At 50.3% G+C, this 23,315-nt stretch overlaps 1 protein-coding gene across 1 annotated transcript; it reads right to left on the bottom strand.

Annotated features, from left to right (window-relative positions):
* Positions 1-784: 784 nt before the first annotated feature.
* On the bottom strand, positions 785-22,864 carry LOC121167180 (tripartite motif-containing protein 26). Its single transcript, XM_040996569.1, has 8 exons — positions 22,757-22,864; positions 7,428-7,913; positions 7,169-7,264; positions 6,142-6,372; positions 4,053-4,075; positions 3,486-3,601; positions 3,229-3,261; positions 785-2,773 (listed from the first exon to the last, which is right to left on the bottom strand). The coding sequence occupies exons 2-8, from the start codon at positions 7,863-7,865 to the stop codon at positions 2,091-2,093; spliced, it is 1,620 nt and encodes a 539-aa protein (XP_040852503.1). The 5' UTR covers positions 7,866-7,913; positions 22,757-22,864; the 3' UTR covers positions 785-2,090.
* Positions 22,865-23,315: the final 451 nt, after the last annotated feature.

Genomic DNA, 23,315 nt, shown 5'->3' with positions numbered 1-23,315 from the left:
CAGGGAGCTGGAAGGGAAGCGGGGCTGCCTAGAAATATGGGAGTGGCGAGGACCTTTAACCACTTGCGCCACCGCGCCGGGCCCCAGTATTTTGTTTTGTAACAAGCATTGTAGAAACAGCTGACTGGATGTGTGGGTATAGTTTGCAAAGAACTGAGCAGTATGAATATAGAAAAAACTAAAATGAGTCCACAAATAAAGAGTACAGGAAATACACCTTGGCACTAGTGTAAACCTGGAGATAGCTTTGTATAAGACTTCCTTTAAGAAAATCAGAAAGAACAATACCTGTGCAGACAAAATTGAATCTAGATAGTTCCCTTGGATTCTTTTAAAAACCCTGCTTACAAGAACCAATCCACAGAGATAATTTCTTGGTCAAGGATCATATCTGTTATGCCCGACACAAGTATCCAGATCCTTCCAGGGAGCCTCACTTCCCTAGCCATGCAAGTGGCTTCCCAATCTTCTCCATGGGGCTCTGCTTATTTTCCAAGGGAGGATTGTGGGGTGCCAGGTCAGACATCACCCTTCTTCAGGAGTCGTTCCATGTTCCACAAAGGATCTTGGCTCAGGACACCACCATGAGAGGGCAAGGCCATGTGGAGCCAGGGCAGGTGCCACTCATTGTCCTGTGGAGGTTCTTATGGCAACTTCCAGAAGGAACTGTGTGTTTGTAGGGCACAAAGAGTTTAAGAAAGAAACCCAGGACTTTGCTAGCAATGGAAGCTTTGTGATAAAAGTGCTTACATATGTATACACATTCCTCTCTCTACAGATCACGCGTTCAATAAATCTTTATTGAGCACCTACTCTGTGCCTAGCACTGCATGAGGTGCTGTGAATACAAGAGAAATCTAAGAGGGGGTATCCACCCTCCAGGAGCTTACAAAACTAGAGGCAAAAGTAAGATGTACAAGTAACTCAGGCAGCATGTGATATGTACAAAGTGGGCAACTCCGACAACGCAGTGGCCACGGGACCACAGAAGAGGGGAGCCGTCTCTCAGAGCAGGGCATAGGAATTAAAAACCTGGATAAGCAGGGGACTGGCAGAGCACTTGGAGTAGGCAAGGACAGACAAGGACACCATCTCTGCTAGAACAGGGGGCCTGTGTTAAACTATGGACACCAGGAGTGCCTGCACAAAGGTTGGGAGTTGGCTAGGGCACATGGTTAGTGAGGACCTGGTGGGCTCCCATCCCTTTCCTCTCCCTCCCCAGGAAGAGGAGCTTGAATGCTGAGGAAGGCCGGGGGCCAGCTCACCAGTCCCTGCAGAGTATGGTTAGAGGGGGTCACCCTGCAGATCCGGCTTGTTCAGATGCACTGATCAACAGCAGGAACATGTGTCCCTGCGATCCTGCATTCTTTTAAAATCTCACCTCACAAAGACCCAAGCGGAGGGAATTTTTGGCCATGGGTAACAGCTATCCACTCGTGGGCACGTGTCTCCCTTTCAGGGAGCCCCACAACCATACTACAGAAGCCTCGTTGGCTCAGCCCTGGTTTTGGAGCAGCCTGGGCTCTGCTCTGGACCTCACAAGGCAATGCCAGCGACCAGAGCTTGTGGGGCAGACCTGCCGGGACAGGGGAGCCTCTGGAAATGCCGATCCTGTTGACTTCCAGCATATTCCTGTAAATTCACCTCCAGGCAGCGGTGGATCAGCTTATAATTCCAGGGTAGGTGGGCACTGACTGGATTTGAGCAGGGGAACCCAGGGGGACTTAAAGCAGCGAGGTGCTCTCAGACTGGTCTCACCAACACAGCTGGCAGAGGACACCATCCTGGGCAGGGGCTGCCTCAGATCTGTTGTCAGCAGACAGCGCAAAGCTATAACAGAAGAAAGGTCTGTGGGGAGGGAGAGTCCTCACAGACTCCAGAACCAGAAGGGCCCACAGAGAACCAGCAGGAGGAGGAAGAAGAACCACTCAGTGAGGCCTCATGAGGCCATGACCCGAGACAGGTGGGGGGAGGGAGTGCAGACACAGTGGCCCCCTCCCCTGCTCCAGGTGCTCCGAATTCAAGAATTCAGGAATCTCAGAGAAGTGAAGCAGCTGTGGATGCAGTCAGGGCCAGGCAGGCCTCAAGACTCAAGGTCTCAGAAGGAGGCGTGTTCCTGGCCACTTGAGCCACAGGAAAGGGACCAGGCGGCGGGTGAAGGTGGCAGTAAAGGTATAGATGAGTTCCTGTGACTCAGCATTGGTGAAAGTCACGGTGCCCCCTTCATAATCCAAGGCAATGCCCACTCTTCGGGGTCGCAGTGCGGGGAACAGCTCAGCCTCGGGACTTGTGTTGGCCCAGATGCCGGAGGAGGAGAGGCGCAGCGCCCACACCCCGTCCTCAGGGCGCAACGAGAGGTCTCCCTTTCTCTTCACAGAGTCTCTGGCCACTCCCACCATGCAGCTCTCCAGAACTTCCTCGTCGTCATCCTCCTCCTCCTCTTCTTCCTCTCCCAGGGATTCTTCGTCCTCATCGGTTTCCCAGTCGTCATAGCCATCCCCATAGCCAGCCTCCTCTTCCTCCTCCTCTTCTTCTCCTTCTTCTTCCTCGTCACCCTCCTCTTCTTCCTCAGACCAGCCCTCTCTCTCCACCTCAACTTCCCAGTAAACCTTGCCCCAAGTGAAGCCCTTGCTGCCGAGCACCCCAGGCTCACAGTCAAACTGCTGCGGGTGCAGGTAGGCACCCTGGTACAGGCTGCTGTAGGTCACACACTTCCAGTCCTCTGACAACTGCAGGTACCCACTGGCCGACTGCGGATCCAGGGTGACGCTCACTGTGGCGACAAAGACAGCATTACAGTGAGTTGGGACACCAATCTCACAGCACCCCCGGGACATGTGACCCTGCCATCTGCTCTAAAGGAAGAGTGCCCTGGTGCTATGTCAAGCATGGCAGGGGTAGGTGAGAGGTGGCACAGCAGGGGGGCTGAGGTAGAGCCACCCCTGGCCTTGGGCAGTTCCTGTTGCTTACTCTGAGTATAGGAGCCATGAGGTACAGCACAGGAGAATGAACTCAGCCACAGGGCAAGGACTGAGGGTAGGGTCTGTGAAAAGGGTCAGGAACCATCGGAAGCCTTCCCCTGCAAAGTGCAAGGGGAAGGAGGAGGAGGCTAGCTGCTGGAAATTCTCCCTATCACCAAAGAGCAAGGGCTGCACCAGGGCCGCAGCAACAGAAGCTCTCTGCAGGACAACAGTGAGGTTGCCCTGGGGACCACCTTTACACACTCACCTGTCTTATACTCCAAGTCTCTCAGCAGTTTCCCTGTGGAGAAAAAGAAGAGCAATGACCCTCAACCCAGCACAGCTCTGGGCACATTTCTCACTTGGGCTGTATTAATTTCACAACAGGGCCCCATCCTTGAGATGCCAAGACGACAGACACAACAACCAGGAGGCCGCTGGAGGAGTGAGGCTGGAAATGACAGAAAGGATCCAGAACGCAGTGGCCCCCAAGTCCCCACATTCAGGGTTCTTCCCAGCCCTCACCTTGGAATTCTCTCAGGCCTCGCTGCAGAGATTGGAGCTTATCTGAGAATTCGCCAGTCCTCTTCTTAACCACCCTGGCAATGGGTTTCCCGATCCAGAACTTCTTGCGTGGATACCTAGGGAGGTAAGAGACCAAACAGCATGGCGCTCGGTTCCTCTTACCTTTCTTTAAGCTCTTCTCCCAATCCTTAAGACAGTTGTGAAGGGGGCAGTAAAGGTTGGAAGAGCTCCCATCAGAAACACAAAAGCATTAGTCAGGAGGCACTTCCTGAGCCAGGCCTCAAGAACAACCCCTCTCCACAGCTAAGGTCTGGACCAGGTTTCCATGGTCTCCTTTCTGTCCCACCTCAAGAACATAATAATGGGCCCAAGTGACGGGATCACTGAGAACATGCTGACATGGCAAGCAAGTCAAGCAGGTGCTCCTGCTCCCCGAGGCCAGCAGGACAAACCACAGAATAAGGAACGAGATCACTCCGCATTAATTCCAAAGGACACGGTCAAGTAACAAGACACAGGGATCCCCACACGGAGGAATGACACACACAGTGGAAGGGGAGCTCTCACCTGTTCAGGAAGTCTCTGGTGTCCTATAAGGGGAGAAAGCACAGCAGAAAGTGAATCAAGTGAGACTTCACTCACCCACACTGACACTAGAGGAGAGAAGGAAGCCCCTCAGAGAGCAGGACAAACACAGGCCCTTCCTCACAGAGCCCGGGGGAAAAACCCAAAGACAGAGTAATCGCGGTGACAGAACCAACTGCAGGCTGGGAACAATAGGGCCACTTGTGCTGGGGAGAAACTGGCAACAAGAAAATCTGGCCAGTAAAAGGGGTGGGAAGGGATGACAAAAGGGCAGGGTTCTGTTCCGGGGTTGGGAGGAGATGGAACCCAGTTCTGTGTACCATGAGGAATCCCTGGAGGGTTTCCAGGAAGACCTGATCCATGTGATCAACGTACTGAGTCTCCCCAGGGCTCCTTTCTCCCTGGCTTCTTTCTCTCTCTCTCTCTCTCTTTAAGATTTATTTATTTGGTAAGCAAGTTACAGAGAAAGGAGAAAGAGGGATCTTCAATCTAGTGGTTCACTCCAAACGGTCACAACAGCCAGGCCAAAGCCAGGAGCCTGGGACTCCACCCTGGTTTCCCATGCAGGTGCAGTGGTCCAAACACTTGGGTCATCCTTCACTGTTTTCCCAAGTGCATTAGCAGGGAGCTGAATCAGAAGTAGAGCAGCCAGGACTAGAACCTGCACCCATATAGCATGTCAGTGCTACAGAGAGTAGAAAAACCTGCTGTATCACAATACTACCACCCGCTTCTGCCCTGGAATACTAGAACCCATACACCTAAAGTTGGGCAATGGGCACTCAGGAAGACTACATTTCCCAAGTTTCTGTGAGCAAGTCTGGTCAGATGACAAAGTTTCAGGCAATGGTATATGACAGAAATCAATAGCCACAATCTAGATGTTCTGCTTTGCAGAAATCAAGCCACTTCCATAGCCTACTGGCCAACTACAGCCAACTAACAATCTCTATTTCAAACTAACTAGCAGAGCCTGAGGTTCCCAACATGTAAGAAGGATTTCATGTCAGAGGAGATGAAATGCTAATTATACCCAGATTTGATTAATACACATTGCATGCATGTATTGAATCTTGCTGGTGCCTGTCTGCTCCATGCGTGACTTGTGGCTGTGAGGAAGGAATGACATATCCCTGAAAGGCCAGGGGAGAGGCAGCAAGGGACCCAAAGTCTCGCAGGGACATAAATGACAATGGAGGACAAGGGGGCAGAGAGACATTTCAGACAAATGAGAAATGAGAAGGTGCCAAGCCTGGGAAGCAGGACACCTGGGCTCAAGCTTTGATCTAATTCCTGACCCACCCAGGGCCTGGACCACAGCAACAGCAGGGACAGGCGTGGGGAGTCGAAGATCTCTGCTGGTTGCTCCAATGTGTCTGGATCCACAGTGGGCGAGAGGCAGGCAGAGCCACCTCTTCCTTCAGCGTGAGCTGGCATCAGCTCTGGGGAACTCACCCTGCCCTCTCTCCTCCCTCCTCCTGGCTGGCTATTGGCTTGCCCTGCCACAAGTCAGACCCACTCACAAGAAACCACACAAGCAGGGGAGACCAGTGGAGAGCCACTCTCCTGACCCATGATGGTGGAAGAACAAGGTCTCCTCCTCCTTTCTAAGAGTTAGGCCCTGCTCAAGCAGGGAGAGGAAGCATTCTAACTTAACAACCAGTTCCCCAGTCTACAACTCTGTCTCAGAACCAAAGTCACCTCCTCCATGAAGCTTTCCCAAGGTACCTTGTCTGCCCTCCCTTGGTTCTTTGGAGGTTAAGCCATGGACAGCGCTCCTCCTGCCAGGGCACCTTTCTGCCTTTCCAGAACTCCACAAGGGCAGTGGTAAACACAGAGGGCCCTACTAACAACCTTCCTTCTCATTTCCATAGTACTTTCCAATTTTTAAAATATTTTTGGTAGAACATGGATATTTTTGAAGTGACATATGCCAGCCATCCAACTGTATATCCATGCAAACCTTGGCTGGGAAAGGGAGGGTATTATCAACCTAATGTCTCAGATGAGCCTAAGAGGAGGCAATTCCCCCAGGGCTGCCAGGTCCCTGCCCTGGGTGGGGGTTCCTCACCAGCATGAGCTCTGCTGCAGGCTGCCGTGCCTTGCCTTCCAGCTCCGAGATGACCAGCGCCAGCCGCGTGAGCTCCCCAACGCCCCGGCTCTTGTACTTCTCCCGGCCGTCCAGGAGCTCCTGCTCCAGCTTCGTCAGCTGGTCCAGCAGGTGCTGTTCCCGCTCCTTCAGAAACTGCTGGCCCTGCTTAAATGCCGAAACGATGTACTGCCTCTGGTCCTGCAGCTTCTTCTGCAGCAGGAGAGCAGAAAGGGAGATGCACTGACACCTCTGCCTCCAAGCAGAGACCCCTCTGGCACCCATGGTTGACTCTCCAGTCACTCCCCCTACTCGGGCATTCTACAGCATCCGGGGTGGGAAAAGCTTGGAGTGCAGAAGACACTAGCAGTGAGTGAGTGTGGCTCACTCAGTCCCTGCACCAGAACCCTGACTTTGCCTGACTGCCCAGCCCTTGCTTGTTCTAGGTGAGCCTTGAAGGAACCCCATAGGCCTCCTCACACCTTTCCCTCCTGGACAAAACTCTGCCTGCTGCCTCTTCCCAGAAGCTTTGCTTGTCAGCCAAGCCCCACCAATCCTCCCTTCAGCAACACCCCACCACTGCACAGGAAATATCTAGGTGGGATCCCTCCTTGCCACATCGGACAGCACCCTGTTCCCTCAGAGCTGGCAAGGGCTGCCTTAGCCCTTCCCTCTCATTGCTACACGTGGCCAGTTCCCTCCCACCTAAGCTCCATGCCTGCCTCCAATCTCAGTAAAACATGTTTGCTTACATGTCCAGCCCCTACCCTGCACATAGCCAAAGGCAAAATAAGTCAAGCCCGCCTTAGCCTCTGCAGGGCACCAGCACTGGGTGGAGGTGGAGGGAAGGAACCCTGGTTAACATCTGGGTAACCCCTCACCTGTTAGATGAGACACAGGCCCCCAGCTTAAGGTCCTCAGGTTAGACAGAGCAAGCCAGGGCTGAAACCCACTGCAGCCCTCACCTGCATGGCTCCTGGAACTCCCTCCCACTCGCAGCCTCACTCACCAACGCAGCTAGGATGTCAGCTTCTCCCTTGGCCTGAAAGCCCTGAATTTTGTCTCTGTCTCTCCTTAGGGTACTCAGGTGGTTCAGGATTTTCTCCTGTGGAAAGATAAGCATGGAGACAGGCGGATGGATGCTCTGGAGTGGGGCAGGAGAGTGGATTCAGGCAGGGTCCCCAGATGGTGAGAAACCTTCAGCAAGGTCCTGGGCAGGCCAGGAGCCCTCAGGCAGTGCAGAGCTCCCTGCCTGTGTGTGGGCTTACCCTGTGGGGCAGGGCGGCCTTCTCCACGAGGACAGCCGTGTGGGGCCGGTGCTCCCGGGACTCACGGCACATCACACACAGCAGCTTGCCGTCATCCTCACAGTAGTAGTGCAGCTTCTCCTGGTGCCGCTCACACAACCTTGTGTCCTGCTGCTCCTGGGCTCCCTCTCCTGGCTGCCGGCCCTTGTCCACCTTCAGCCGCTCGATATTCTCCACCAGACTCGCCAGCTGCCATACGGGCCGGATGTTCTCCTTCTTAAAGGGCTTTTTGCAGAGTGGGCAGACGGGGCGGCCCCCAGAGTTGGGGCGGACATCAGTGGTGCAGTTGCGACAGAAGACGTGGCCACAGTCGATGGTCACGGGGTCCCGCAGGTAATCAAGGCAGATGGAGCAGGTCACTTCCTCTTCCAGGCTCCGCAGTGGGGCTGATGTAGCCATGGCGCCCTCAGCTCGGAAGGGTCTCTGTCCTGCCGGAGATTTCTCCCCCTTGGAGAACAGACATGGGGATAAGAACAGGCACAGCAAAGAAGCAAGGCAAAGCTGAGCAGAGGTCTGCCAGTCCCAGCACTGTCAGAGGACACTGCCCACTCCCACAAGCCCCTACCATGTCTGCCCAAGAGGGACCTTGCTGATCTGGTCTAAGAGATGAGGAAACAGAGGCCCAGAGAGGAGCATCATGGAGTGAAAAGCAGGGCTACCACCAGACCATTCTTTCCTGCTTGTAAACCATCCTGCCCCTAAACCTCTTTCTTCTCTGTTAAGGGAAACTACTCCAATGTACCCACCATGGCAGGATAAACCAGTCACTGCCTACTGGAAAATTGGTATAATAAACGGCTAAATGTACAGTACCTGCTGCCATGCCCATGCTGCTCCCTCACCTGTGCAATGCATTTACCAGCTCCCCCGGGGCCAAGAAACCCCTCTGGTCGCTCCTCTAGGTCTCAAGTTTCAAGGACCAAGAAGCCCAGGGAAGCATCAAGAGTCAGTGCTGAGTGCCAATGCCTCCCTTTAAAAGGAGGGATTTCCTTGCTGTGTTGCGGTTTAGGCTTGGTTCACTCTTTCAAAACTCAGCCAGCCAGCAGGGCACAGCCTGGCCACATGGCACTCACTCTCAGCTGTGGCCCTCCATCCAGCTCCTGGAGCCAGCCTGTGCTCATCTCAGCTGAGCTCATGAAGGAAACTGCAGGGAAGGCACCCGAGTATGGATGCAGCACTGCGCTAGCAGGGATGGCCCTTCCAGGAAGTGAGACAGCTCAGCACAGAACGCACACTGCTTCTGTTGTCCTCTGCAGTCCAGCCCAGTACTCATCAGAGGTGTCACTGACTCTGTGACAACAGGCAAGCCATCTAAACACTCTAAGCCTAGATGCCCTATCTGTGAAATGGCACAGGTGATACATATCTTCAAGGGTTTCTAAGCAGGTTAAGTGAAGGAATTATGTTAGGAAGCACCACACACAGGGCCAATACACAGACAGGAAGCCAGCTGACAACACAGAAGCCCTCGGGTCTCAAATTCAGAGAGTGCTTGGATCACACACAGAGAAAAGAGCCGAATCCAAAAGTGGTGGCAAGACAGGAAGTGGTCACTTTGACACAGAGTCAAAGTAAACAGAGTCTCTGCTGTTGATGCAGGGGAGGCTGAGAAGATAGCTGGCAGGCACAGCAGAGGTGACTGCGAGGCTGGTGTGCAGCAACTAACCACAGGCAAATCAATACCACAGATTCCATGCAGCCAGAGCCCATCACAGCAGCTCAGCAGTGACATCAATGCGAGGGAAATTAAACCTCCAGTGTATAAGACTCAAAGAAAAAGCAAGAATATCTACTCCTGAGGAATCTAATCAGTGATACACTAAAAAGTGCTTCAGAGGGGCAGGCATTTGGTGTAACAGAACTGCAGCTTGGGAGTCCAGCATCTCCTCTGGAGTTCCAGCTTCCCGCCATGGACACCTTGGGAGGCAGCAGATGGCTCAAGAACCTGGGTCCAGTGTCACCCAAGTGAGAGATATGAAGAGTTCCAAACTTCTGGCTTTAGTCTGACCCAGCCTGGACTGCTGTAGGCACTTGGGGAGTAGACTAGCACATTGAAGATTGTCCCTCTGCCTTTCAACTAAAATGAAAAGAAAATGTAAGTGCTTTTACAAAGTGAAAGTACTATACAAATAAAGAGATTATACTGCTGATAATACATTTGAATGGGGAGCACTAATGCATTCAGGCATGTGTGACTTCAAGTGTCAAAAAGCATAAAGTACAAAACTCAAATAAAGGGCTCAAGGAACTTAATTAGTAAACAAAGGTGATCGGTTCTTAGAATGTTGGTCAGGCTGGTAGAAATGCCAGGAACTGCCAGGTCCAACTCCCTGATCCTACTGTTGAGGAAATAAGTCTGGCCCAACCCTCTTGCAATTCTAACAGACTACAAAGGGTCTGGAGAGGGGAGAAGGGTCTGGTACTGGGTGATTCCTGCGGGCTGTGGAGCGCTTTATCATGCCACTTTGCTGAATGACCTGGAAGGTTAAAAGCTGAGGTCATTTGTTGTTGTTGTTGTTGTTGTGGAGGACAGTCTGTGTTATCTCTGGAGCTGAACATTTATTTTGCAATTCACTGGAAATGGAAAAGGACAATAAAGAGCTCAGTACAGTTCCCCTTCCCCAAGAACATGACACTTTCACCCCCAGGAGCTGGTGGTCACCCAGGCTCATGCCAGCTGGGCTCTGCTGGAATGTTAGCCTCCTAAACCTGTATTAAAAGTACAGCCGATGTTCTAGACAAAACTGTCGAGGGTTACAGCAGGCCATCAGCTAATAAGCAGAGGAATGATAATGGTGTAAGATCACCATTTTGCAACTGTTGTTACATAACCCAAGCATCATCAGTAGATGCTAACACCACTGGGTTAAAGGTGTGGGTGACAAGACAGTTCCTCGTGGTACTAAAGTACCATCCAATGTATTACTGCCTTCTATGCTTTGATGAAAATGACATCTAATGGTCCCCTTAACCAAGTCATCAAGGCCAGCATCACTAGTCAGGGCAACCTGGCATATATTTCCCAGTGTGGCATCTTTAGAATTACACAATGTCACTGGTGAAGTGTTCTTGCCAGAAACAGTTGATCTGAATGAAGCTAATTAGCTTTTAAATCTAATTTCCAGTTTACGGAAAATATGAGGGATAAGGAACACTTGCCAATTTGTTACATGAAAAGAAAGTGCTGACAGATGACTTAAACTATAGCATGAAGAAACATACCCTGCAGAATATGGGACATTCCACAAATCAAATGGTCAGGTCTTTAAAAAGTCAACGTCGTTAACAGAGAAACAACCAAGCACAATGTGTGAACCTTAGCTGGACTCTAAAAAACAAAAAACAAAAACAAGACTGGAGCCAGCGCAATGGCTCAACTGGCTAATCCTCTGCCTTATTGCACCAGCATTCCCTATGGACACTGGTTCATGTCTCAGCTGCTCTGTTTCTGATCCAGCTCTGGGTCTCCCCTGTGAGTGCAGGGTTGCAAAGCTTTGGGCCATCCTCCACTGCCCTCCCAGGCCACAAGCAGGGAGCTGGATGGAAAGTGAAGCAGCTGAGTCTCAAACCATGCCCATATAGTATGCCAGCACTTGCACGTAGAGGATTAGCCAGTGAAGTCACTGCACCAGTTACACAAAATAATTTCTTCATATGCTCTACTATGCAGTCTAGTTTTTGAAATATTTCTTTGGGGCTGGTGTAGTGGCTCAATAAAGCTAGTACTCCACCTGCAAGTTCCAGCATCTCACATGGGCATTGGTTTGTATCCCAGCTGTTCCATTTCCCATCCAACTCTCTGCTTATGCCCTGGGAAAGCAGCAGAGGGTCCTTCAGTGGACTGCAGACAATGGTTTAACCCATTAAATCGCAGTACCAGGCCTGGGGCTATTATTTTCTATCACATGCTAAAAAAGAGTCTGTAACCAAAATACTGACATTAATACTCAAATACTGAAAAAAATGCCTGGATTCAAAGAAATTGAAACAATGTTAATTTTATAGACCCACTTGCTGTTTTAGAGTCTTTCCTAACTAAACAGAGCACCATTTCTCTGTTCTACCCCATTGCTTAGCTATACATACTATCTTGAACATATTGCAATATGTTTATTGGAAGATCCCTCCTTCCTACAGGACATACATGGATGCTGAATACATAAGTGTAAATCCACAGGTTGAAAAATCCAAGTTCAAGCTGGTGCTTTGAAGCCACTGGGTAAGCAACTTGGCAAGAACATTAAAAAAATTTTTTTTTCTGGGGTTGGCACAGTGGAACATTGGGCTAATCTGCCTCTTAGCACCAGCATCCCATATGGGCACCAGTTTGTATCCTAGGTACTCCACTCCACTTTCTATCCACCTCTCTATTTATGGCCTTGGAAAGCAGTTAAGGAAGGCTCAAGTCCTTGGACCCCTGCACCCACAGGGAAGACCAGAAGCAGCTCCTGGCTCCAGATTGGCCCAGCTCTGGCCTTTGTGGCCATTTGGGGAATGAACCAGTGGAGATCTTTCTCTCTGGCTCTCCTTCTCTCTACCTCTGCCTTCCTAATAAAAATAAACATCTTAAAATAAATAAGCAAATAAATAAATATTTTCTAAAATGTTATGTATCTATTTGAAAGGCAGAGATGGGAAAACAGATGGGATCATTAAAGTGAGGCTGATTTTGCTGATCTGCTGGTTCACACTCCAAATGAGTACAACAACCAGAACTGGGCCAGACTGGAGTCAGGAGCCAGGAACCCAATCCAGGTCTCCCAAGTGAGGGTCAGGAACCAATCACTTGAGTCATTGTCTGCTGCCTCATAGGGTGCACATTAGCAGAACATGATCCAAAGCAAAGCCAGGACCCAAACCCAGGCACCCCAATGCGGGCTATGGGTATCACAAGCACTATCTTACCGAACCAAATCTCTATTCCTGGCAACAACAGCATCTGTTCAGGACTCAGCACATTTGTCACCGATCTATCTAAAGATACTTCACATTCAGGATACTCTTCCAAGGAAACTGAGGCTCTGCAGCGTTAACCAACTTGCCAAAGAGAACAAAGTCAGGCAGCAAAGCCTGGGGGCAATGCCTCAGCCCAATCCATCATACTCTGTCACCCAAGCACAGTGCATAAAGGAGCCCAATACCAACTCCTTTGTTAGAAGCTCAAATGAGGTCATCTGCATGGGAGGGCTTTGTCAGCTGAGCTGTGCTGACCACAGAAAAGGGGCATATATTCTGCTGATATGGACTCAAAGTACCACAGCCCTCACTAAGTCACAACTTCTTTTCAGAGGTAGAAGGAGGATTTCCAGATTTCAACATTACAAGAAAAGGAGTCGAATGGCAGCAACAAGGACAAACCATGACAACTGCCCCTGTTCCCTGCACCCCATCTTGGACCCAATTCACCCTCTCCAAAAATTTCACCCTCTCCAAAGCTTCTTCCCCACCGAGCACACACCTCTTATTTGCCCTTTCTCATTTATGCCAGCAGCACATTCTGATTATCTCAGGTTTCAACAGTAAGGGGTAAAATTACTCTTCTCTCCATTCCTAGTTCTTGAGCCACAAAAAACTATAGAAAGTCAGAGCCGGAAAAAAAATCTCAGAGTCAATGGCATACATTCCTATTCCCTTTACCCAAACAAGAGCTCTGAACTCAAAGAACCACTTCAGGAATGACCTCGTGCCACAAGTCACACGCCACTTGCTCCAGGGCTGGGGCTGAGGGGACCCTGTGTCCTTCCAATGAGCCAGAAGCTAGCTGTGACTCTACAAGACCAACCCTGCAGCATCCTGGCAGCATCCTCACAGGCGGAACTGGACAGGCGCCAGACTTTTTCTCAGATCCCCTTCCTGGAACCTTCCTTTCCCTGGCAAGTATCCAGACCTCATAAATACCGCAGGTGCAAATGTCAACACACTGGCAGAGACGGTGCTGTGCACTTTCCAGCAGGGCCTTTCAGGATGCTTGGAGACTCACCGGGAGCTGCAGAAACTAGCTGTGGAGAGCACTGCTACGAACATCCACACCTTTTGAGCTGACACTTGCATTCCTCACCTCCACCCCGACCTAGTTCCAGTGGAAAATGAGCCAAACTCTGGCCCCTTGTTTCACAGTAGCAGCCAACTGCTGCTTCTTTGTGTACACAACTCTCCCTCCCCAGTCTATGGCCTCTATCACCCCACATCCCGGGTATTGCTCCCTGCCTTCCACTGCGGCAGGGTGCAGTGCAGGTGCCACAAAGAGATACTCAGAAGACACTCAATTCCTAACATGGGCTCTTGAAGCTCAGAGAAAACAGTAAAAGGACCTGGGTTTGTACTCTAGTCTCCAGGCCACCAATTCAGGGATTCCTCACTTCCCTCAAGCACCTGCCAGGACTTCTGAACAAGAGTCCCTGCTTCCTATCATTCCAAAGCACTTAGCCCCAGCCTCCAGATCTTACCAGAAATCCCAATTAAAGACTCTCAGGCCTCAGATTTAGCGCCTCTCCTCACTTTTTTTTTTTAAAGGAGACTTCTCTAACAAACCCAGAGAGGACAGAATACAAGGCAAGAGGCAAATGATCTGAATGTGTATTTTAGAGGAGTGGCCAGGCCACTGGTGATGATGCCAAAGGCCTGGTTGCCCCAGAGTTTGTCCCACAAGATGCTGCTGACTGTGGACAGGACACCACTGTGGACACACATAAGCTATTGTTGCCCACCAAGGTGAGCATCAGTGGTGCTTTGAAGTACAGTGCCAGTCATTCAAATCACAGAGCTGGGTTCCAGGCAGGTGCCCACTGTGGAAATCCTCACGGGGCTCAGAGGGGCAGGGTTAGCCTACGGGGTCCTTGCTCTATGCCTGATCCAAAGGACAGCACTGCCATGGGACAAAGCTGAGAGTTCTGGCACAGGTGTTTGACAAGAGGCTTGGGATGCTTGCACCCCACTTTGCTGTGCCAGATTTGAGTCTAGGTTCCCTCACTTGCAACCTAGCTTCCTGACAGTGCTCATCCAGAGAGGCTCAAGCACTTTGCTCCTTGCCACCCATGTCAGAGACCCAGACTGAGTTCCAGGCTCCTGATTTCAGCCTAACCTAGCCTTGGCTGTTGCAGGCATTAGAGAGTGAATTATCAGATGGAAGAGCTTGCTCTCTCTCTCTCTCTCAAATAAAATGAAAACAAATGTTTTTCTTTTTTTTTTTTAAGTCAGGAGCTCCCAGTACATATCAATGTTCACTGGATGAACCAAACTCATTCGGCACCAGAGAATATAAGGAATCCTTTGTCAAGCAGCATGGCTGGCAACACAGGATTGCACATAACAGTTACCCAGAGAGGCTTCAATATACACCTGGGACAATTGAGTCAGAATATCTGATGGCTTTGTAATTTACAATACCTCTTCAGGTTGTCTAATGTCTAATGACTGCATATCACTAACTGAGCTCCCTTGATGAGGAAAATGAGGAAGGTAAGAACCAAAGCCTTGGTTCGACTTGCCAGTGGTAGAGCCAGCTGGGGCTCCTTCGACTATACTACACTACACTTTGGTACCTGAAAAGTGAAATCTCCCTCACCCCTAGACAGTGAGCCGGAGGGTGATCCTTGGCAGGCAGTGAAACCAACTGCCCAGGGACAAAGGGCAGTGGTGAGTTTGAGGAACCGATGATTGGTTGCGGTTGGGTATAATGTGTTGAGCAGCTGGGACACACTGTTGGGATTTGTAGGAGGGAGGGTGGGTTAACAGAAAACAGATTATACAAGGCTCTGTAGGTCATATTAAGAACTCTGACTTTCTCTCCTTTTTTTTTTTAAGATTTACTTTTTATTTTTATTGGAAAGGCAGATTGACAGAGAGAAGGAGATAGAAAGATCTTTTGTACACTGATTCACTCCCCTGGTGGCTGCAAAAGCCAGAGCTGAACTGATCCAAAGCCAGGAGCCAGGGGCCTCCTTCAGATCCCCCACACAGGTGCAGGGTCCCAAAGCTTTGAGGTGTCCTTGCTGCTTTCTCAGACCAGCTGGGACACAAACTGGTGCCCACATGGAATCCCGGTGCATGCAAAGTGAGGATTTAGCCACCTAGCTACCATGCCAAGTCTTCTGACTTTCTTTTCACCAGGCTTGGGAAGCCACTAAGCATTTCACAGTTCATTCAGAGGTTAACAGATATCCATGGTGGCCCACTATGCACCAGCTGCATAAATGTAAGGAACAAAAATGACAAAGTGCTTGCTCTTCCAGAATGTACATCTAGCAGCATAAACAAGTAATTGTCAGAGGCTACAATCAGATCCAGCTGTGGGGATCATCAAACCTTCCAGGGGTTTTGGCCTACCTGAACCGTCTCTCTCTTTTGTTCTCAATGTTCCCACCACTCTTGCCTTTTGTCCCTCAATCAGCCCTGCCATGTGCCTATAAAACTACTGTTAGGACTCCTCAATGGCTTTCTCAAACCTCTTCCCTTCCTGTGGGAAGCCATGGATTATCTCGGCCCAGGTCTTGTCTCCAAGCTCATTTCCTCATCCCAACCCCAAAAGCCAAACAAAACCCCTCCCAAGACCTTAAATGAAGTGCCAGGCTCTTTCCTACCCGAGTCCTTGGAAGACCCTGCTGTGCCTAGGGATAACACCATCCCCTCCCCACTCAGCCCACAGCTGCCAGGCTGAGGTCTCGGCTGCCAGCCAATCATCCCTGACCTCTGAGGCCGGGGCTACAGGGCTCTCCTTTCTGTGGACTGAACTCACCAGTCCCACACTCTCTAATTCTCATTTCTTATATAATGTTTAGCACACCAGCTTTTCCCACCAAGCAAGGACAAGAGGCAAGGACAGTATGTGTCCTAGCCCCAGCATCCAGCACAGTGCTTGGCATGGAACAGACAATAAAAACTGGCTAAGCAAGCAGCAGAAGCAGCACAGGCACAGAGTTCTGATGGAGGAGGATGCTCCCAGAGTGACTCGGAAGCAGCACATGTTGTGCCGGTTTTTTGAAACCCCCAGATAATCATCAAGTCTGAAGTCGGTGCTGAGGCAAAGGGGGTGGTTTATTCAGGTTAGCCTAGGTAACCCAGCCACCTCCCCCAGCCCAGCATGGCTGGGCGGGGGAGGGGCAGCCGCAGCCGAGGCTGCAAGGATCCACAAGGAGGGCAAAAGAAGCGCGAACCAGAAGCCAAGGGCAGGGGCGAGAGCCCAAGCCCCCCAGTTCTTATACATTTCAGGCTATTAATTATACAGTCATGACTTAGCAGGCTTCTATTGGTGGGTTTGAAACAAGCAACTTTCAAAAAGTACAAATCGATGAGCTATTGGGCTGTGAATCTTATCAAACACCAGGTACCTCCTTCCTGAGGAGTGGTCTGCCTACGTGACCTGCCAGGTGTCCTGCCGGGTGTCACGTAGACTATCAGGCCTGAGGTTCACACAGCCCCCAGCCAAGCCATTAAGGCAGAATCACAAAAGGCAGAAAACGCCTAGGTTCTTCACACATGCAATTTCAGCCACTTGTCTGTCCCCTCCAGGTAGAGGCTGAGTTACTAGGGAGGGAGATGATTTGCTCATTCTCTTGGGAACACCAGCAACAGCAGCTTGCATCTCATATTCTAGCCACAGTAAGGCAAGGACAAAATCAGGGGAGAAAAGCTATAACCAAGAAAATGGCTATGGCAGGAAAAACTGCAACAATCACTCCTTCCCCTACCTTCAGGTTTAGACCTAGGTATGTATTCATAAAGAATAGAGTTTATATTTCCTGCTCTTGAGCCTTAGATGAATGAAAGCATATTGCAGGGCTGCTTTTGGTTGTTTGGCTCTTAAAACCATGCTTGCGCAATTCATTTGTGTGACTGCAAACCGCTCATTTCCATCACTATAGGGCAGCTATGGAAATATCATTCTTTAATGCAGTCCCCTTTGATGGCCTTCTTGGTGACTGCACTCATGTCAGCCCACCAGCAGACTCTCAGTAAGTATGTTGCTCCATAGCTTTACCAACACCTGCTATTATCAGTTTTAATTTGTCACTGATTTGATGATCAGGAAATTAGAATTTGTGTGTAAAATGTTAAATACAATGAGACAGCACGATCCAGGCCCAGGGACGCAATAGCAGCAGAAGATAATTGTGCTCTTTTCTCCATCTACTAAGTGGTATAAACACTTTTCTCTGGAGAAATAGGGGGTACATCCAGCTTCTTCCATTCTTCCTTTCTTTGGTAACTTTACCCAATTCTTTCCTAGAAAGAACATCCTGAGGATGGAGCCCTCTTTCAGTTCAATGGAGAGAAGTAGAAGACAAAGCCTCAGGCCTGTCAATGACATCCCTGTCCCCAGATCCCCACCCGCTTCACGAGACAGAATGTGACTGTTAAGGTCAGGGACAAGGAAACCCTGCTGAAACATTCAAGTGTGAGGCACAGCTCGAGGCAGGGGAGCAAGGGAGAGGTGATTTAGTTTGGCATTGCTTAGGGCAATTCTGCTAAGCCAGAGGGTTGTCCTGTTTGAGACGGAAGCCCACTCAGATGATGTGAAAGAAACCAGCTCCTGATGACATCTTTCAAAAGCCTACACTGATCTGCACCTAAAACCAGCCTTATCTTTGAGCTTTGCAGTCTCATGAGCAATCCACACCCTTTCTGGACTTTCTGGACTTTTCTAACACCTGCAAAGAAAAAAGGCCTGACACAGCAGAGGTTACTGAAGGTTACTGGGCTGGGATACACAAAGAGCTTGTGTGAAAAAAAAAAAAGCCCGTTTATCCAGATAGAGGTTTTGAGACAAAGGAGGATCCTGAGTCTCCAGCCCCCACAAGTAGAACACAACCAGCAGGGAGGAGGCTGACCTCCAGTTCCGACCCCTCCCCACAGCACCTAGGAATTCCGAGAGAAAACAAAGGAGAATCTCCCTCCGCCCAGGCTATTGTTCTAGCCAAAGCCCACAGCCTAGGTGAACCTTTGCCCAGCCTCATTCTGCAGCCCAGTGCTTGATTTTTGCCCTTTATGGCTTCGGAATCATGAAGAAATAGGAGTGGGGAGAATACCCAGGTCATTCACAAACTGGAATAAAGATTTGGGAAGTGACCAACATATTTAATGTGCAACATAAAATCACTGCTGTTTGTGTGTGTGCATGCATCTGTATGTGTCTCTATGTAAAAAACAAAACAAAACAAACCAGGGATTGGTGTTGTGCAATAGTTAAACCACTGCCCGTGACATGTATATTCCATATTCCATATGGGTGCTAGCTCAAGTCCCAGCGGCTCCACTTCCAATCCAGCTTCTTATACCAGGAAAAGTAGTGAAAGATAGTCCAGGTGCTTGGGCCCTGCATCCATGTTTGAGAAGCATATGTAGCCCCTGGCTCCTTGTACCTAGCTTCGGCTTGGACCAGACCTGACCTGTGCGGCCACTTATAGAGTAAAGCAGCAGGTGAAAGATTTTTTATCTCTTTCTTCCTCTCTCAATTTGTAATCTAGCTTTCAAATGAATAAAAAATAAATCTTAAATAAAAAAGAGGGCTGGCATTGTGACACAGCCAGTTAAGCCACGACATACAACGTAGCATTTTGTATGGGCACCACTTCAGGTTCCAGTAGGTCCACTTTCAATCCAGCTCCCTGCTAATGTGCCATGAAAGCAACAGATGATGGCCAAGTGCCTGGGCTCCAGCCACCCATATGAGCCCAGGCTCCTGGCTTCAGCCTCGGTCCAGCCCTAGCCATTATAGCCATTAGGTGAGTAAACCAGCAAACAGAAGATATCTCTCTCTCTGTAATTCTTTCAAATAATAAATAAATCTTTACAAAAGGCATTGCAGCTACCAAAACCAGCCAAAGAAGAATAAGCATAGCTGAAACCTTTGGATAGGAATTGCTGTTTCATTACAGTGATTTCTGACAATTTGGCCAAAAGACAGAAATGGCCCAGTATACCAAATTTAGCAATTCCAAGGTCTCAAACAGAACCTATGTATTCAACATCTATGGAATAGCAAGATGAAGAAAGATTGTAATTATTCATACCCAGTTAGAGGCAGGGATCTATGACCTCAATTGGGGACACCTGTGACATCACATGGTGCTGCTGAAAACGTGGTCAATAGACATAATAATTGAACTGGCAAAAAAAAATCTTTTCCTATGTGGAACATAACATATGGCACAAAAGCAATGGCATCTAAGACTTGGTGAGATGTGGCATACCTGCTACAGAGTGCTATCAGACTCACCATTTTTACAAAGAGGCTGGAGTGGTAGTAAAAAGGGTTAGGCAGCCACCTGTGTCAACAGAATCCCAAGTGTGTGCCAGTTCAGGTCCCTGATGTTCCACGTCCAATCTAGCTCCCTGTTAACACACCAGGGAAAGTAACAGAAAATGGCCCAAGTACTTGTGCCCTGCCACCCACATGGGAGACCCAGTCGGACATCCAGGTTCCTGGTTTTGGCCTGGTCCAGCCCCAGCAGTTGTAGCCATTTGGGGAGTGAAACAGCAGATGGAAGATCTTTCTTTCACTCTAACTTTGCCTCTCAAATAAATCTTTAAAAAAAAAAAAAATTGTAACCCAGATATCCTGCTGTGCTTCAAATCACAGCTGAAGTAAAGGTAAAAAAATCACACAGGACATTCAGGCTCTCCATAATGTGGTCCCCCAAACCTTGCCTCATTCAACCTAATGCTGTGACTGTTCTATGCACAGAACAGAGAGGACAGCCCCCTTCTTCACAGCCCCACTCCCCACTTGGGCCCCCACATGTGCTCTTCTCTCAAGCCCAGCTCACTGCTGACGGCCCCAGTAGGACTGGCCCCCTTATTTCTGTGCTCCCTGCAGCACCAGACCCACCTCTAAGTTGAATGACTTCCCCTCCCCCTACTTAGTTCCTGGAGCAGCTCTGCACACACTATTTCTAGGTCAGCACTGCCACAGTGATTCGTAATTAGCATTTTTACCCATCTTCTCACGCAAACCACAGTGGGAACCTCAGGGCCACCCTCACTCATCCTTCTATCTCTAGTACCTGGCACACAGCATGGGGGACCCTGATGATAGATGAAGGGTGGAGACTTGTTCTAAGGTAGGACTCCGAGCAGCGGGTTGGTGGGAGCTCCATGGGTCGCTGGCAGTGCTTTGGAAGGCAGTTCTTGCAAGAATCTGTTGTTAGAGCCAGGTTCAGCCTAGCTTCTCTGCTTCCTGCCTCACCATGCCACACTTCTCCCCACCTGCTTCGCCATGGTCAGCCTTTACCAAACACCAGGCTGGGGGAGGGGGTGTCTCCCAATCCTGGACTGCGACCTCCAAACCCTATGCTGAAATACCCCTTCTCCTTCCAGAGAAAACTCCTCTCAGGTATTTAAGAAAGGCTGGCTGCTGCTACACCGACTCTGATTCAGAACCCTGCTCCCTCTCCGTTCTCCTGTTCACTACATTCCTTCATCCCTCCCTACATTTGGTCTCAGCAGCAGACACTCCTGGCCATAGACACTACCCATTCCTCCCAGGACCTTTCTCCACACACACAACTTCCAGGAGGAAAGTCAGCATTCCACTTCTACCAAGCTGGCAAGTTCTAATTTGCCCTGGATGTTAGCCAAGTTAAACTTTCCTTTTCAAAACTAACAATCAACTTCCGTCATCCTCCATGTCTTGTCTCTGTCCTGATCCTGACAGTTGATGTCTGAAGTTACTCGATTATAACTCTCTTCTGAAGCGGGTGGGATCCAATCTGAGTCCAGCCTATTGCTCCTTACAGGAGGTGCCATCTGAGAAGTCACCCCTGGCCACCAGGGCCTGTTTCTTCCCCTTCTAACAAGACGCTCTGCCAGGCTGTTTGACACGTGTCACCAGGTTGTGTGGAAACTCAGGTGAAGCCATATGACCTTCAGTTTCCATAGCAAAAGGTCTATAAAATACATATTGTATAGTGAGAACAAGGAGCCAACTCTAAATAACCTACAAGTAGATTCATCTGCAGCCTTTTGAGGAACCAAAGCTGTACAGCACTAACTCCAAGTGTAAAGGGGAGTTCCCAATAATACCTGTGGGCACTTGCATTCAAGGAAATCAGAGTGTGCTCCCCTCCACTCCTACGGTGTGGGCTGCACCCAGTGACCTCCTCCTCTGTAAGGAGCATGTAAGAGGAGGACAGCCAGGTGAACAAGCCAGGCGAATCATGCTGATGGGGTGAAAACCACACTCTACCCTGGTGGGCTCCAGACAACATCCACTAGGGAGGTGGAATCCACTCAACCCGTGTGACTCAAAATTGCCAAGGTCACCAAAACAAAGTCTGAGAAACCACCACAGCCAGACACAAGAACTAAATCTTAGAGTGGAAAGCTGGATGGGCTGATGAAACAGAAAAAAAAAAAACCAAAACACTGAAGAAATGACAAATATGCTATGGACTGTGGGCAGTAACAATGGGCCAATACCAGCTCATCAATTGCAACATATGTACCACACTGATGCAAGACACTACTGGGGGGCAAAGTTAGGAATATTTTATATGGGAACTCTAGATGGTCTTTTCAATTTTCCTGTAAGTCCACGACCACAATTTTTTTTTAAAGTCTATTTTATTCATTGCAACTCGAGACCATAAAAAAAAGAAACCTCTAGTTTTTAAAGGCAAATTTGCTTAAAAACTTAAGGGAAAAATATGCTAGGGTTTATGATTTTAGCCCACAGTGAAACAGAAGGGTCAGGCATGCATGAATGAATGTCATTCTCCACTCTTTTCAAGCACACACAGCGGGCAGTGGTGTCAGAGGCTGGAATCTACCGGCTATTTGCAAGTGTTTGCCTCTCATTTGCTCCACAAAGTTAAAATTTATGCACTTATTTCTAAGGTTTAGTAGGAAAATTAGCAAGAGAGCCTACAGTTCTTCAGACTATGTGGCTAAACCGGTTTATTCTGACGAAACAGAAAAGGTAGGAAAGGAAAGAAAACCTGACTTTGACCACGGAGCCGGATTGGCCGTGTACCTACGGGGCTCCAGGCAACCAGACCCATCATCCGGGCCCCGCTTACTTCTGGCTCTGGGAACTGGAATAAATCCGAGTCTAAGCTGAGCCCCGGAAAAGCCAGGAAGAGCCAGGCGGGGACAGGCCGACGGAGGGTCAGGCCAGCAGGAGGGGTCGGGCTGGCGGCGGGGACGCGGGGAACCCGACCCGTTCCCCAGCCGGCGGGGCGGCCTTGGCCCCGCTCTGCCCCGGGGCCCAGCGGCCGCCCGCACCCGGAGCCGCGCCGGGGAGCCTGCCTGCCTCCGCCGCGGTCCTCCCCGGGTGTCTCCCCACCCCAACTCACCAGTCCCGAGCTCCGGGTCGCCAATCCGGGGCCGGGGGTCGCCTCCCTCCCGAGCCCGCACGTCCGAGCTCCGACTCCTCCACGAGCCGCCGAGCGCGACACCGCGTCCCCGCCCCGTAATCTCCCGGCTCTTCCAGGCCCTCCACCCAGATTTTTCCCCATCGGCCCCGGGATTGGTTCCTGCCTAATTCAGCCTTCCAATCGGCACCCCCATTTCCTCTACGTCACTGATCACTGGGCAAATCCCCCAGGCAGTTGCGGGGCGAGGGGGTGGAGCGGCAGGGCTGGTGAAAGGGAAACTGAAATCCGGCGGGGCGGGGCCGCGGCCGGCGCTGCCCGAGGAGCGAGCGGAAGGCCGGGCCGTTACCGTCCTAGGAGGCGAAATTCTGAGGCTTCGCGAGCCCCTCGAGGTGGGACTCTGGGAGGCAGGAGTGCCGGCTCCCCAAGCCCCTGCCCGTCTCTGGGACTCCCAACCGCCGCCGGGTCAGAGTGCATTTTGAGGCGAAGTTACCGTCACCAGGTGCTTCATATTAGATATGTCCTCCCTCCCCAGCCCCTG

The sequence above is a fragment of the Ochotona curzoniae genome, unplaced genomic scaffold (genome assembly GCF_017591425.1).
Source record: "Ochotona curzoniae isolate NIBS_2020 unplaced genomic scaffold, NIBS_Ocur_1.0 patch345, whole genome shotgun sequence".
NCBI lineage: Eukaryota > Metazoa > Chordata > Mammalia > Lagomorpha > Ochotonidae > Ochotona > Ochotona curzoniae.
This window is presented reverse-complemented; position numbering and strand designations above follow the sequence as displayed.